This window comes from Engraulis encrasicolus, chromosome 7, assembly GCF_034702125.1.
Source record: "Engraulis encrasicolus isolate BLACKSEA-1 chromosome 7, IST_EnEncr_1.0, whole genome shotgun sequence".
NCBI classification, from domain to species: domain Eukaryota; kingdom Metazoa; phylum Chordata; class Actinopteri; order Clupeiformes; family Engraulidae; genus Engraulis; species Engraulis encrasicolus.
Genome location: NC_085863.1, coordinates 18214012 through 18229229, shown reverse-complemented (window position 1 = coordinate 18229229; position 15218 = coordinate 18214012). Strand labels below are relative to the sequence as shown.

The window sequence follows — 15218 nt, the reverse complement described above, 5'->3', positions numbered from 1 at the left end:
AGATTTGGTCCTCTGTGGACAAAATCCTAATACAATATAGTCAAGGCATTTAGAGGAACTGCTGCTGATCAGATCAGAGTCAGATTCAGACTAGATCAAAGGGCACCGCTTCCAAGGGGTTGATGGTGGACTATGCTGCTGTAACTGGGGCCAAATATAATATTAGGTACTCTGTAGCTCCCAAATTCTTGCAGTGGCCCTACAAACCCAGGCAGAAGCGCTACATGGTAGAATGTTATTCCGGGTTGCCAGATTGGCCAATCTCCCACCCAATTGGGCTGTTTAGGATGGCCATCTCTGGGTACAAGGACATTGGGCAGGATTTTCTGTAGATTAATGGCCATAGAAATCAATAGAATTTAGTTAAACTCGGGCTGGATTTAGTGCCTCCAGGCAGTTTTTGAACATTCAATGGACAGGAAATCATAAGTTATATCTGGCCATCCCCTCTGGCAGCAGTGTACACATTCAGGGCATGTATCAGCAGAGTCCTGGAGATGGGGGGAACTTGAGTTTCCCTGGCTGAAGATGTTAGGCAGAGCAATATGTCCTACTTGATGGTACTCTGAGTTTATAGGAGCAAAGTGGTGATCTGATCTGGACTTGGTTGAAGGTGCATGTTATTAAACCTGTGATTGCCATTTCTACAAGTCATGGTCCTCATGGTTGGACCTTGCAGGAGAGGGTGGGTCTCCAACTCCCCTTTACGCAGACTGCATGAAGTGGGATTTCTTGGTGCCCTCCAAAACTCCCATGCAGTTGCTGTTCCAGGGAATGTCTGGTCATAACCCATCTCTGTGCTATCTGGAGTCTTTGGTGTGTTGAAGAGGGTATACCAAGAATCTGGTTCAGGAGTAAACCAGGTTAAGTTAAGAGGTAAATCACCTAATAGAAGAGCCTGGAGTCCTCATTGTCTTAAGAACCTTATTGTCTTAACCTGTTTAACTCCTGAACCAGCTTCTTAGTACAGGCCCTTGGTCCTGTGAGTGAGCGAGGCGAGGCAGGGAGTCCTTCCTAGCAGAACCAGAAGGGCATCCAGAGGAAAGAGCGCATGGCGGCGCCCGCTGCCATCCCTGCTAGCAGCCCCAGTGCCACCGACTCCCCAAAGCCATCGTCCCCTAAGCCACACGAGTCATGGTGCACCCACACGTGATGGGTACCTGGGCCTGGAGGAGAGAGAATGAATGAATGAATGAATGATTTATTTTCTCTTCACACCATCATTTTGACTTTTAATGACATGTCATTAAAAGGTATAGTGGTATGGAGAGAAGGGTACCCAAGTCAAACTAAATATAAGCTTTTAAGCTGGGTCCAATGGTACAGTTGATAAACTGGTATTGTAGCAAAGATAAAAAGAGAGAATGAAGCTTGCAAATGAGGACCGAGGTAAAAACAAACAAACAAATAAAAAACAGTTATCTACTGTAGCCATCTACTTTATTGTAGACCCTCATGAAAAGCTTTTCCTTTAGTTCAAATGCACTGAAAATAGTCATAATCCATGTACAGAAGGGCAATGCACAAAGAGTCTACTGTAAACTACTGTCTGTCAGAGCTAAGTATAAACACGGGTAAGATCATCTTAAGGGTATGTCAGTTAGGGGTAGTAAAATGAATGAAGCCTTTGCTTACCTCCTTGAGTAGATGCAATGTATACATTGTTGTGGCCGTCCACTTCAAGCCTCTGGTAGGTGTCGCTTTCGGGATCATACACCACAACCTAAAAAAAATGTTTTTGACACATTAGTGAACATCTGTGTCATTGGAACGGATATGGCCAGACCATGCTGAAGCGGCAATGTTCCCCCCAAAAAAACATTCATTGCCATCTCTTAAACTGTCCAATTGGTATAAATTCACAAGCCGAGAAGTGATTTTTTAAACAATCTTTAAATAATAATAGTACACATAAATAAATATGGAATGCTATTTTGTAAATTGGTATAAAATATAATAGTACACATAAATAAATTCAGACTGCTATTGTGAAATTGCATGTTCCTAGACTATGTAACAGTTGAGCAGACATAAATGTTTTGGATATTATAAACGTATCATAAGATGCCGATAGCTGTTGTCTTACCGTGGCTCTCCTGGCCTCCATCATGGTAAGTTTCCATGCCCTGCAACATTACAATGGTCACGCATTAGTTAGTTTAATATTTCATGTCGCAATTATTTCACCACTCATCATTGTCATTAAATTATTGTTTAGTAAAGTGTGTGTGTGTGTGTGTGTGTGTGTGTGTGTGTGTGTGTGTGTGTGTGTGTGTGTGTGTGTGTGTGTGTGTGTGTGTGTGTGTGTGTGTGTGTGTGTGTTATGGACTTACAGTGCCTCGTCTTCGCTGTTGGCACACAGGACAACATCTGAGCCATCTCTCATCGTGGCCACCAACAGGTTCTCCTTGGGATGGCTGTCTGGCGGAGTCACTCCTGTGTGTGTGTGTGTGTGAGAGAGAGAGAGAGAGAGAGAGAGAGAGATAGAAATATCTGGGTCAGGCACAGGCATAAGCACACTCTCTCAGTCACCTTTGACCTTGTTGAATGTGTGAGTAAATAGCAGAAGCAGGTCGTACAGTCTATTGATAGGATTTCCCCCTCTTGATGAGAATGCTTTATGCATCAATATTTCGAAATGACAATCCATAGAGATGCAGGACATGAAGTATCAGACTGCTAAACTGTGTATGTACTCTGTAAAGCTTTGCCTCTTGCTGTTTCCAGAGAGGTAGATGTTGATCTAATGGGATTTTTTTTACAGACCTGGTCTATCTATCTATCTATCTATCTATCTATCTATCTATCTATCTATCTATCTATCTATCTATCTATCTATCTATCTATCTATCTATCTATCTATCTATCTATCTATCTATCTATCTATCTATCTATCTATCTATCTGTCTGTCTGTCTGTCTGTCTGTCTGTCTGTGTGTCTGTCTGTTTGTCTCTCTGCATGTGTCTGTCTATCTGTCTGTCTGTGCCCGTATTTTGTTAGTTTTGTCTGTTTGTCTGCTCACCTGTGCACTCCAGTCCTGATTTGACGTTGATGCAGCTGTTCTTGAGGCAGACGCGTGTGATGTAGTCCTTGCGTGTGTCTGACTTGTAGAACATAAGGCTGCCGTCCATCCACAGGTCACACCAGTTGAGCTTCCAGCGCTTCAGCATGGGGGCTGGGGGAGGGGGAGAGAGAGAGAGTCCAGCATTTACAACAGGTAAATAACAATATCAACATCAACAACAGGTAAATAACAACAACATCAACAATATTGTTAAATTACTTTTTTACTATCACTCCTTGTGTATACAGTATTGTACAACTTTCCTTGCTATTGTATTTTGCTGGTACTTGAACACATGCCACTTTTGACTACTTTATCTTGCATCTTGTTGTGGCCTTGGCTTTTTTCATCTTTCTTGAAAAGGAAGCTGTATAATGTCAAGAAAAGTCCTGAATCTTCCTTCTTGACCAAATGCTGGGGTGAGTTTCTCAAAAGGGAAGTTGTTAACCTGTTAGCAACTTCGGTAGTTGCCAATGGGAAGATGCATTGAAAGCAACGAAGTAGCTAATGTAGTAAGCAACTTTGGTTTTGAGAAATTCACCCCTGAACGCAATAGTACACAGTAGGTGAGGAGGGTTTGTGACACCCAGTGCCTATTTGTCAACTTCTTCCACCTTCTTGACCATCAGGCCTGTGTGTAATGGAATGATTTTACAGCACAAGAGGCCATATATTCACCAGGAAAAAACCTCTTGCACATATCATATATTTCAGAACATCTGACCATATTTTTGTCTACTGCAGTACATATTCAAACATATTGGTGAAAGTTGAGCGCACCACAGGTGACTATACAACGCAAGCTAACTTTTCAGGAATACCGGTAACTCGCATCACTTGAAACTACATATCCATTGCCTTCATCTCCTCCCATTCTCAATAACTTTTCCACGTCGCCATTAATTCATGGACCCAATACTTTATTATTTACTATTCTACACAGCAGAGAGCAGTTACAATCTTCATTTCACTGCCAATTGTGCCAGCACTAGAAAGCATGTGACAAATAAAAGTCTTCAATCTTGAATCTTGTACGTGGACGGTGGAGTATCGTTTAATATAGCCTAGTCTCTATGTGTGGTTGATAGAGCACACTCAGCACTAGTGTAAATCCAAGGTTGTATGCCAGGCTTAAGGACAGTTCAGCCCTGGAGGAGGGCGCAGGAGACCACCCGGGTTCATCCTGCTGGCACGGGATTAGACCCTGCCTGCCATGCCAAGATCAACTTTAGTGACTATAGTAAGTAAGCCACAGCGGCCACAGGCCAGAAGCCAGACACCACAGCCCTTGTGGTGTGAAGAGGGGTGTGGTCTACAGTAGGAGACACTGATTTTGTACCATGTTTTCTTGACTGGATTTAGACAGGACTTGACTTCCTTGGAGGGTCCAGCTTACAGCACCTTGGAAGTCTCATGGTAGTTGCATGGTATGAACTGTTTGCAGGGGTGACTCGCACACAGATTTTTCTGTGTGCGAGTCACCCCTGCAAACAGTTTATGTCTACTTGACCATCGCACCAGAGCTAAAAGGACGTGTGTCAAGAGCGCAACTCATTTTTTGCTGAACTCTAGTTGCATGGTATGCCATTGTTGTTGTTTACATGGTGGTAATTGATAAATAAATAATGAGACTCAGCTCGTGAGCGCGGAGTTTTCTCCTCTTTAAGCTTGTTTCTTTGCGTTTTTTCGTGCACCCAAAGTTATTTATTTTACTCTAGAGGTTGAGTGCGCCCACTGCTACACTTGAAGTTGCATGGTAGATGGTATGCACATGAAGCAGGTAAAATTAAAAGGCTCCTACTGCACAGGCCCACTCTGCAGAGCTAAATGACTTCCCTTGCCGTCATCAGAATTAGAAGTGGAGAAGCCTCTCGGTAGAACAGAGGAAACCTTACTACCACAGTACAACACTACTGTAATGTTACACATCAGAGTAGTAATACATTAGTAATACATTATGACTTGGTCATTGTCATTCTGGTAACAGCACATTTCTAACGGTCTTGCCGCCACGTCTTACTGTAATGCATTTTAACTAGGATGACCTGGATGAGTGAGAACGTTCAGAGACACAAAGCAGATATAGCTAGCTGTAGTCAGAGCCCTAGAGGCTCTGGCTATAGTCTTTTGTAGTGGGGTAGGTAGGGTAGGGTATATGTGTACCTCAGGTGGCTTTGGTGCCAGTACTGACTCACTGGAGAGCGCCACACAGCGCTGACACACGGAGAGCTAAGCTGCTTACTGCCCAACTGAAATAAGACAGCACTTTCGTAACCAAGATTGTCCCTTAACCACCAGCATAGGACCCTCAGGGGCACTATTTGTTTTGTAATATGGACAAGATGATGTCCATGATTGTTGTTATTTACTGACATTGTCTTACATAGGACGGGGAAATAGTTTCTCATCATCACATTATCCTTGTTTCAGTTTCTCAGTAGGCCTAATATAAACAAGCACATAATATCCCAAAGCCTGTTTCTTGATTCTGAACAAATGTCTGTCATCTGATTACTATATGTTCATTGTTTATGCCATAACTGTCAGATTGTAGCTACTGTCAGGTTTTTTTTTTACACAATTCGTTGGCACTTTTCATTACACTTCAAGGTTTCGATTGCGAGATCATCGGCCTACACTGATCCATACCATTAGAAGACACCTAGCTGTAAGTGACAACAATCACAACAATAGCATTTCATTATTATGTATGTATCTGTACTGCTAATCCATTCGGATGATAACACAATCATTATAATCAAGTAATAAATACTAGACATTCTGCATTTAAATACTATCATATTATCTTATTGAGAGACTCACTTTTTCTCCACATCCATCCAGATTTCATCAGAGCCATGGTTTAGCTTCTGTTCAGGTGCAGTATCTTTCGAAGGCCTGTGTGAAATGTCGCCAGTTGTATGTCCCGTAATTAAAGTCCAAGCAGAATGTTTTCTTCTGCGTTGATGGGCAAGTGTGGCCTTTATATTCCCTCCTAGTTGAGGTGGGCGGGACCAGGGAAAGTTCCATGCAGCCGAGTGGGTGGCTGTGAGTGTCTTTCACCCGGGGGTCAGATGATTCTCTCTCTCTCTCTCTCTGTAATCCAGAGAGAGAGAGAGAGAGAGAGAGAGAGAGAGAGAGAGAGAGAGAGAGAGAGATGGGATGAAACCTGACAGATTATCCTGGATTAGAGGAGTGCACCAACAACTTCCACCACCAGGCTACCCACCCCAGCCTTGTCTGTTATCTATGTATGATGTCAAATACTGGAATATTCCACATCATGTATTCTATGAAACACACCTTTTTTCATTTTTTTTTGTTGGTCAGTCCACAGAGCCAGACTCAAGGTGAATTTCTTTGGAATTTGTACTTGTAAATCACAATGAAGTGCCATGTTTACACACACACACACACACACACACACACACACACACACACACACACACACACACACACACACACACACACACACACACACACACACACACACACACACACGCGCGCACACACACACACACACACACACACACACACACACGCACGCACAGAGATAGATAGAGATAGGGAGGGAGGGAGAGAAAGAGAGACGCATCAAGAAACAACCTAATCCCTGCTGGGTAATTTTATCCACAAAGTGTTTCAGTGGGTCACCTGTGCAAATGATTCTTTTTTTAGCCGATACAACTTCAGCCGACTCACATGTGTCACTAAACTTAGAAAGAGAGGGCTATATCAGGCTGGCTGACACACATTGGTTTGGGTACAGGTACATAAGAATTTAGATCACACTTTCTAGTAAGGTCTAGACTGAAGAGATCTTTCTAACGGTCATGGTGTCTGTTACACAACTGCTCCAACCACATAAGAAAGCAGTGCATTGTTATGTATTATTTTAGTGCACTGAAGATTGAAACCATCCCCTCCACATGTTTTTGAATACCGTATAGACATTATGGGTATTTAGCATATGACATGTGGTTTCTCAAATCACATCCTGATGTGTTGTTATCATAAATATATTACCGTAGAGCATGTACTTGGTCAACTTTTCTTTTTGTTTGGGGGGGGGGGGGTTATTGCATTTATTTGACAGGACAGTGAAGGTAGTGACAGGAAGTGAGTGGGGAGAGAGAGATGGGGAAGGGTCGGCAAAGGACCCGGGCCGGGTGTCGAACCCTGGTCGGCCGCATAGCAAACTACTACTTGCGCCACAGTAGGGCCACTTGGTCAACTTTTCAACTTCATTCTACTTTTTCATTCATTTCTTAGCCTTCCTTAGCGGTAGATCTGCTATGAGTACAGATAAAGGGCCTACTAATGACGATTTAATGAATGAATGAATGAATGATGATTGAATGAAACCTTTGGCCCAAAAGGAATTCTCTTGCATCCAGGTACAAAAAAATAGACACGCAGACTAGTACAACAATAAACAAGTCCTAACACACAGTACTTGCAGATTTCAAAATGTTAAAAATGTTAAAAAGTAGGCCTTGTCTAGTATTGTGGTACAGTAGTATATCACATGGCCTACTTTCTCTCCAAAAGGGGAGTAGTCCTGAGACAGCTATCTGTGGACTTGGTGGGCAGCATCACTGTCCGCTGTGACTGCCCATCAGACGTAGGGATAGGATCAAAGGAAAGCAAAGGCCTGTCTCTTCCAGGATGTACAATCACAAACGCGAGCAGATATGCCTCTCCTTTCAATCGAAAGCCCAACTGGGAAACACCACTTCCCATTGTCATTGTGACACAGCACTCCACCACAGCACACACGTGTGCCCCGCTAACTGCACACGACGAAATTGCATTTATGCCTCACCCGTGCAAAGGGGCAGCCAGCCCCCAATGGCACCCCAAGGTAGCAGTGCAGCAGTATGGTACCACGCTCAGGGTACCTCGGTCATGGAGGAGGATGGGGGAGAGCACTGGTGAATTACTCCCCCCACCAACCAGGTTGGGAGTCGAACCGGCAACCTTTGGGCTACAAGTCTGACGCCCTAACCGCTTATCCAGGGCTCTGGGGTATGACACAGGGTTTAACGGCAACAAATAGCCAGGCTCATTTGAAATGAAAGTCAAAGGGCATCAAAAAACACACTGCACTCTGCATTGCCTACCTTCATCAGACTGGCCGCTAGAGGGCAGTATTGGGCTACCTCGCAACACTCCCACTAGACTAGTTCTTAGATCCCATGTCCTGCGCAAAATTCCCAGTCGCCAGTCACCGACGTAGCGTTCTACCGGAAACCCCGCGCTCAATTTCCATTGCAAAGTTCGCTATTATGTTCCCCCCAGGCTGCACTTCTCAGCAGTGCCTGAACGAAGGCGTCTGAGCAGCACGGACCGACATGGCCGCCTGAGCTGTGTTTCCACAAAAGTGTGTTCCCTTTTGTGCGACTAAACTTGGGAATCTATCAAGTGCTGCAAAAGTTTTGGAGTTTTCGCGTTTTTAGGGGGATATAGCAGACAAGTAAAAGTTTACAAAATGCAGCCTCCACCGAGAAAGGTGAGTTTTCCCCCCACTTTCCCTTGTAACCATTCGGATGCATGAAATATAACATTGTTGCAAACCGTTTGATTGTCTCGACCCCTTTGTAACGCATCCGATAAAGTGTGTGTCTTTTGGAATTGCATGCACATTTTGTAACAACATGCAACATTTTCTAAGGATGAGCGTTGCATTAAACTGCTGTTGGGTATTGTTCAGTAGCTGTTTGTAATTTGCTACAGTTGGTTGGCAGGCTGCTTAGCAGAACAGGACACGGGGAATGTAGCTCTCACACAGTCGTGTTTGGAAATGTTTTGGCAGTGAAAAAAAATGCTGAATAACCATTCAACACCACAAATTGCAGACTAAAAGACGGACTACTTACATTTCGCAGACTATTTTAAAGTTACGTGGGGGAATAGCTGAAGTCACCCCATGTTTTTCTTCGTTTTAGGCTCATAGATCATCCCTTTCGAGACTTGCAGCAACAAACGGCCCCAGAGTTGACAGGGAATTGTGCGTAACAGTTTACTGTGTATTTTTCTAGGCACTTCCAAAATGATATGTTTGTACACATTTCTCCGGAGCGTTTGGTACAGAACAGTCCAAATTGGCCACCTTGTGCTTATGTTGGTCTTGTATGTTTTGTTATAAATAAATGGGTGCCCCAGGCATTTGCAAGTTCCAACGAGAATAACCACTATTACACTTATCTCTGTGTAATATAAATATAGCTACTGTGTGTTCGTCCAGATGTGTGGCAGCTAAATTGGTTGTTGAATTGTTGTAAATGCAGCTATAATAACTCTATTTCAAGGTAAGGCCTTCGTTTCTGTTTCGTCAGGCTCTGTCAGCTTTGTGAGTTGGCACTTGCACAGACAGCCTACGACTACTCTGATCAGTGCAATTGATCAGTGCACTTTTCCTGGCGTTTGTATGAGAGTTTAGAACTATGTAAAAAAAGAGAGAGCGTGTTTCTCCTCTCTGCCCTAGGCTACCTCTATAGGCCCATTTGAAACAGACCGTTATTACCTGTTTATTATCAACCGAGCCATCATCTCCTTTTCCCTCCGTAGGTGAAAGTCACTCAGGAGCTGAAGCACATTCACTCAGAGCAGATGAGTCGACTGCACGTGAAGCACCAGGCTGATTGTGACTTACTGGAAGACCTGAGGTAAGACAGTTCAGACTTATCAGACTACGGCTGGTCTGTAAGGTGTGCTTTAGGACTGTGCTCTGCAAGTGGACATGACATTAAATCACAAAGCTTCACAGTGGACATTACGTTTGTGTAAGATTGATGAAGCTACTTTGTATTTAACATGTAACACATGTGTGAGTTGGCCTACAACGCCAGCTTTTAAGGTTGGACACACACACATTCACACACGCACGCACGCACACACACGCACACACAGACACACACACACACACACACACACACACACACACACACACACACACACACACACACACACATCTAGATATTTGAAAACATACAGGAACTATGCTTGTGTCAGAAATCACCATAGAAATAACTACTTATTGTGCTGACATTTATGTGAATACGTATACTGTATGTGTAGTAAGACTAGAAAACATATTTGGTGTCACCTTGGTATTTTCACTGTTTCCTCATATCCAAAAGATGGACTTCACACCATAGCAGCTCATCATTTATAGTTGTTTGTCTTTATGACACATTCAATTTCATTTTCCAAGGTGCTTAACTGCTGCAATATTATCCTTGTTTTGGTTGTTGGCAAGGCTTCACAGTTGTCACCGGATAATACTGAGAACGAAGTTCCACAAGATAGAATATAACATGATCCTCTGCAGTAGGGGCTTGGTTTTTTTCTGTGTGTTGTGTTTGTCTGTCTGCCTGCCAGCATGCATGTCTGCATGTCTGACTGTCTGACTGACTGCCTGTTGATAGGTATGTTCATGTGTATAAGTTGATTAATGCATTGCCTTGGCTGTTGTTTTTGCTTGCAGGACCTACAGTCAGAAGAAGGCAGTATTGGAGAAGGACTATGCTCAGGTTGGTACTGCGGGTTGTTATTCATATGCACAAGATTTTATGAGTTTATTTGTGTGTATATAATAGTTATTGAATGAAGTTTGTGGAGTTTTTTTTTCTTTCTGAAGCTGTATTGACACCCAAATGGAAAACATATGGGAGGGTTGCACGTGACCTGTGGAAGGCCGACAGGCCGAAACGTTGTCACATTAAAAACTTGTTTATTTAACTCGAGAGTGTGCGGCACTTCTCTCCTCCTGCAAGGGTTGCTTTCCTGCACACTCGTTTATGAATTCGGAGTCTTCTATAATCACATTACTTCAGTTTTTTTCCCCTGCACCCACCTACTTCCAATTCATTCAGTCATTTCAGATAAGCTAATCAGCTGAGTGTAATGTAATATAATGCAAAGTAGTGCAACGGAAGCTTGTGTACAGCTCATCCATGTTGAAGATGATTTAGATGATTCATATAATACTGTGTGTATAATGTATATATTGGAAGACCGGAGGCTGTTTTAGAGACTCCTGTTGGAGTATTTGGTGTAATGTTGTACAATGAACACTTGTCCGCTAGGGCTGTAACGATACACTCATGTCACGATTCGGCTTGTATCACGATTCATGACCTATGGTTTGATACACCCCACGATTTCACATTTGCCAACATTATAAACTTTATGATTAAAAACTATGATAGTTTATAGGTAGAATAGGTTACAAGAGGCTACTAATAATTTTAAAACGTTTCTATATAATAATGATGATGCTTGAAAGCACTATCACTTTATATCCTGTGGTTGTTTTCTGGGATGATGTTAATGAAAACGTTAAAAGGGCGTATCACGATACTGCCTCCTTGTATCGCGATACAGTATCGTGATTTTGTGTATCACGATTTCTCGGTTCGATTCAATATCATTACAGCCCTATTGTCCACCCAGGTCAAAGAGGTCCAGATGAGCCTTACAATACTGTGCATTATGGGGAGACAGAGAGACAAGGGTGATGGAGGTTGCTTTGCTGGCTTTCTGCAGCAGTTAGGTTTATCGTTTGTCTTCTTGTTGCCCCTGTGTAATGGAGAACCATCGTTGTGGTTGAGTAGCCTAAGCACTGAGACACACGGCCACACCGAGCGCTGACTCTTTGACGTTGCAACCAGAGTAGAGTTTTCGCCTCTTAGAATCAGTTTCGAGGCTGTGTGAGTGGACTGTTTGTGTCCGTTTGTTACTCCTTGCATAATATGGCCATTGCATGTGCTTTGTTTTCTCCATACATTATTGAGGTGCCGGTCCCAGGTTCAGAAGCACTTCCCACACAGGACAAGTGACTTCACTGAGGAATTGTCAGGAGTAGAGCTCATTAAAATGTGCGAATTCTGTGCTGCTGTTTGGGTAAAATGTGTGACAGGGTTTCCACGTCTTGAACATGAGATTGACACTGCTCTGACCTCTGAATCCTGCATGGTAGCCACACACAGAGAAATGGAAGTACTTCTCTGTACCTACGGTTGTTGCAGATAAGTTTTAGATAAGTTGTAGATAAGTTGTAGATAAGTTGTAGATAAGTACAACACTAGCACATATTACAAAGCAGTTACACCAGTTATTCCATTGTACCTAATGAGGTGGCTAGACGTTTTTGTCACTGAAAAGAAAAACTAAAAAGAAAACCCCCAAATTTGACCCAACCAGCACAGAATCGGGTATATCGCTCTATAGTAACTGTAGACCAGTTACTCATCTACGTTACTTGTATAACTCAAGGAAACTATGGAAGGTTTTGTTTTTTACTAACTGCTTTTACTTTGGACACCTCTGCCTCCAAATCATATAGGCCTAGCAGTCTGTGCCTGGGACTGGGTAGTTGTTTTGAAGAACATATTGCACACAGGCTAGATTTGACTTGCAGCAAGGGAACAATAATAGTCTTGAACTGGAGGGTGAGTGGCCAGTAGACTCGTGCTGTCAGTGGCATATGACATGCATCAAGCTGTACCTTTCATCTTCCCAATGCATCATGTGCTGAAGGAATCAGAAAACATACAGTTACAAACGAACAATCACTGATTCTCGTGATTCGTACAATGTACAGAGCTTTTTTTTGTTATGATGTGCCAAATACAACTCTACATAGTGCATGTATCATCTCTGAAGTACCAGGGGAACTAGATAAATAGTTTGAATCATGTTCTCTGTTGTGTTGCCCTGTTGATAAGTGGAATGTGTCATCCTACTGTCAGTTCCAGAACATTCTTGATTTACTAATGAATAGTTCTTATCTATAGCGTATACCAGTGGGTTGCTGACATGTCTGTTTGCCGTATGCTTTGTTCTTAGATGTCCCTTTGGCACAGTGTATACTTGTTGTGCTCTGAAAGAGTCGTTTCTTCTGGTCATATCGTATACTTCATGCCTCATGGGTGAAGTGTCAGTGAAATGGCACTATGTAAAATACGACCTCAAGGGCACAGGAATATGAACTCACATCCTGTTTTGAAACTTTATTGCTGCAGTTGCTTTATTGCCCGTATCTGTGTGTGTTAGCGTGGCAGATGTTTCCTAGCAAAGCTTTGTCGTCACTCATCACCCTCTGTGGGCTGTTAGTCCCTATGCACACTACAATACCTGTGAGAAGCCCCATATAGTTCCCTTCTGATAAGCTTAACACTTCGTAGAGTGGAATAGAATGGAGTAGATTAACACAGACTAGAATTCCTTTTATTATTGCTATACACATGTACAATGAGAACTGTAAATAAGTGCAATGAGACTGGAGCATCCCACTTATTCAGTATACAGTGTATGGAACTAAGGTCAAAGTATGGACATAGCATGTAGGAATTGTAGTAAGATCAAAGGCTGTAGTGTGGTAGTAGCCTTTCATTCATGAGCTCTTTCCATTGGATAGTGGAGTTCATTTGTGACATTGAGAAGTGGTCCAATGATGTGACGTGATGTGATTGTCGTCACCCGTCCCTTGGCCAGTGCTCTTTGACCAGGCGTCAGGTAGACACGCTTGGCAGGATATTGTTTTACAGCGGTGCCAGACCTAATGGCCGTCTCTGTTGCCCATGGTGATGGCTTACGTGGTGACGCCACTGATAAGGTTTACACCAGAGAGATATACAGTATTTTATCTGTTTTCCTTTACTTTATATTACATTACATTTAGCAGATGTTTTTATACATTTTTTATATATATATTATATTTTACTAAAAAAATGAAAACTCAGTATTAGAAGAATCAGTAGCATACACAATGTGCAGAAATACAGTACATAAAATACTGTATATGAAATATTTATTATGCTTACTTCTACTGTAGTGTGCTCAGCTCTGGGCAGCTGTTAATTGTGTAGGTTGTAATCAGCTCTGCCTCTTCCCTCCTCTCTACCAAGGCTTAGTTTTTCTCACAACACAAGGGGTCATTTTAGCACGTAAACATAATCTCTATATTCATGTCATAGGTGATAGTCCCTGAAGTATTAAAGGATGCTGGTGAGGATCTCTGTCTGCTCATGGTCAGTTGGCAGGTTCACTCATCAAAAGTGGCGGAGTGTGAAGTCAAGATTAAAATAATTCTTTCACATTTTTAAAGTGCTGTTTCTAAGTTCTAAGTGGGCTTTAATGTTAGATTGCGGATCACATTTGGGCACATACACATATATTGTATGCTAATTGCACAAAATAGAGATCGTTGTAAAAGTAAATACATGGTGTAAGTACAACACTAGTATATGATATGACATAGCTGTTACACCATTTACTCCATTATACCTAATGCGATAGATAGACTGTGTTGTTACTGAAAAACACTTAAAACCGAACAAGGACCCACAAAAAAAAACTTGATCCAATTTGTGCAGTCAGCTGATCATAATAGGCCTAGTACACAGGTCTACGTGTTAGTCAGATAATTTATCTGTGTTGAAAGGAAACTGTGTTTATCTTTTTTTACTTGACTTGGGTGATGTCATAGTCCCTCTGCTGTAGTATTGTCGGGATGGATGTAGTGCTTCCTGTAGGATTTGCATATATTGCTTGGCGGTTGCTTTTACTGGAGCTGATATTTCCATCACAACTAGCATCACAACTGCAAAGTGACGTTACATCGCATTACATTTATCAGACATTTTTATCCAGCGATGTATGAGTGAGTGAGGACAGAAAAGCAGTAGCACATTAAGATAGATAGATAGCCTTTATTGTCCCCAATGGGAAATGTGTTTATTCGTAATATGTAGGGAAAGTTATTTGTTATTTGTAATATGTGGGGAAAGAAAGTGCATAAGTAAGAGTTGGTTTATTTTATTTTCATTTTTTATGAATTAAAACTGTTCTGATAGGTTGACAGAGTTGACCCTGGTCTTGGTGGTTCGGGTGGCTTGTTCAACTATTGAGGGACGATGACAGAGAACATTTGGCAAGAGGGATAGGAAGAGCTTTTAATGTCACACACACACACGCACACACACACACACACACACACACACACACACACACACACACACACACACACACACACACACACACACACACACACACACACACACACACACACACACACACACACACTACTTGGATGAAGAAGGCTAGACGGCTCATGCTGAAGGAGAGCATCATGGAGCGCGTTATGGA

At 42.4% G+C, this 15218-nt stretch overlaps 2 protein-coding genes across 3 annotated transcripts in view; one reads left to right on the top strand and one right to left on the bottom strand.

Moving 5' to 3' along the window:
• Positions 1 to 673: 673 nt before the first annotated feature.
• On the bottom strand, positions 674 to 5925 carry plekhb1 (pleckstrin homology domain containing B1). 2 transcript variants are annotated; one of them, XM_063203038.1, is made up of 6 exons: positions 5889 to 5925; positions 3024 to 3176; positions 2334 to 2436; positions 2087 to 2126; positions 1636 to 1723; positions 674 to 1166 (listed from the first exon to the last, which is right to left on the bottom strand). In XM_063203038.1, exons 1-6 carry the CDS (start codon positions 5923 to 5925, stop codon positions 1015 to 1017), a joined length of 573 nt encoding a protein of 190 aa, XP_063059108.1. In that variant the 3' UTR covers positions 674 to 1014. The 2 variants fall into 2 exon arrangements, with proteins under 2 accessions (XP_063059108.1, XP_063059109.1); XM_063203039.1 differs by having other exon boundaries at positions 674 to 1172; positions 1651 to 1723.
• Positions 5926 to 8292: 2367 nt separating this feature from the next.
• si:ch211-176g13.8 (F-BAR and double SH3 domains protein 2) overlaps positions 8293 to 15218 on the top strand; it is a 57128-nt gene continuing 50202 nt past the window's right edge. Inside the window, exons 1-3 of the mRNA XM_063202133.1 lie at positions 8293 to 8577; positions 9636 to 9733; positions 10555 to 10600. Of these exons, the coding sequence (XP_063058203.1) occupies positions 8557 to 8577; positions 9636 to 9733; positions 10555 to 10600 (165 nt within the window). The 5' untranslated portion in view covers positions 8293 to 8556. The remainder of the gene's footprint in view (positions 8578 to 9635; positions 9734 to 10554; positions 10601 to 15218) is intronic.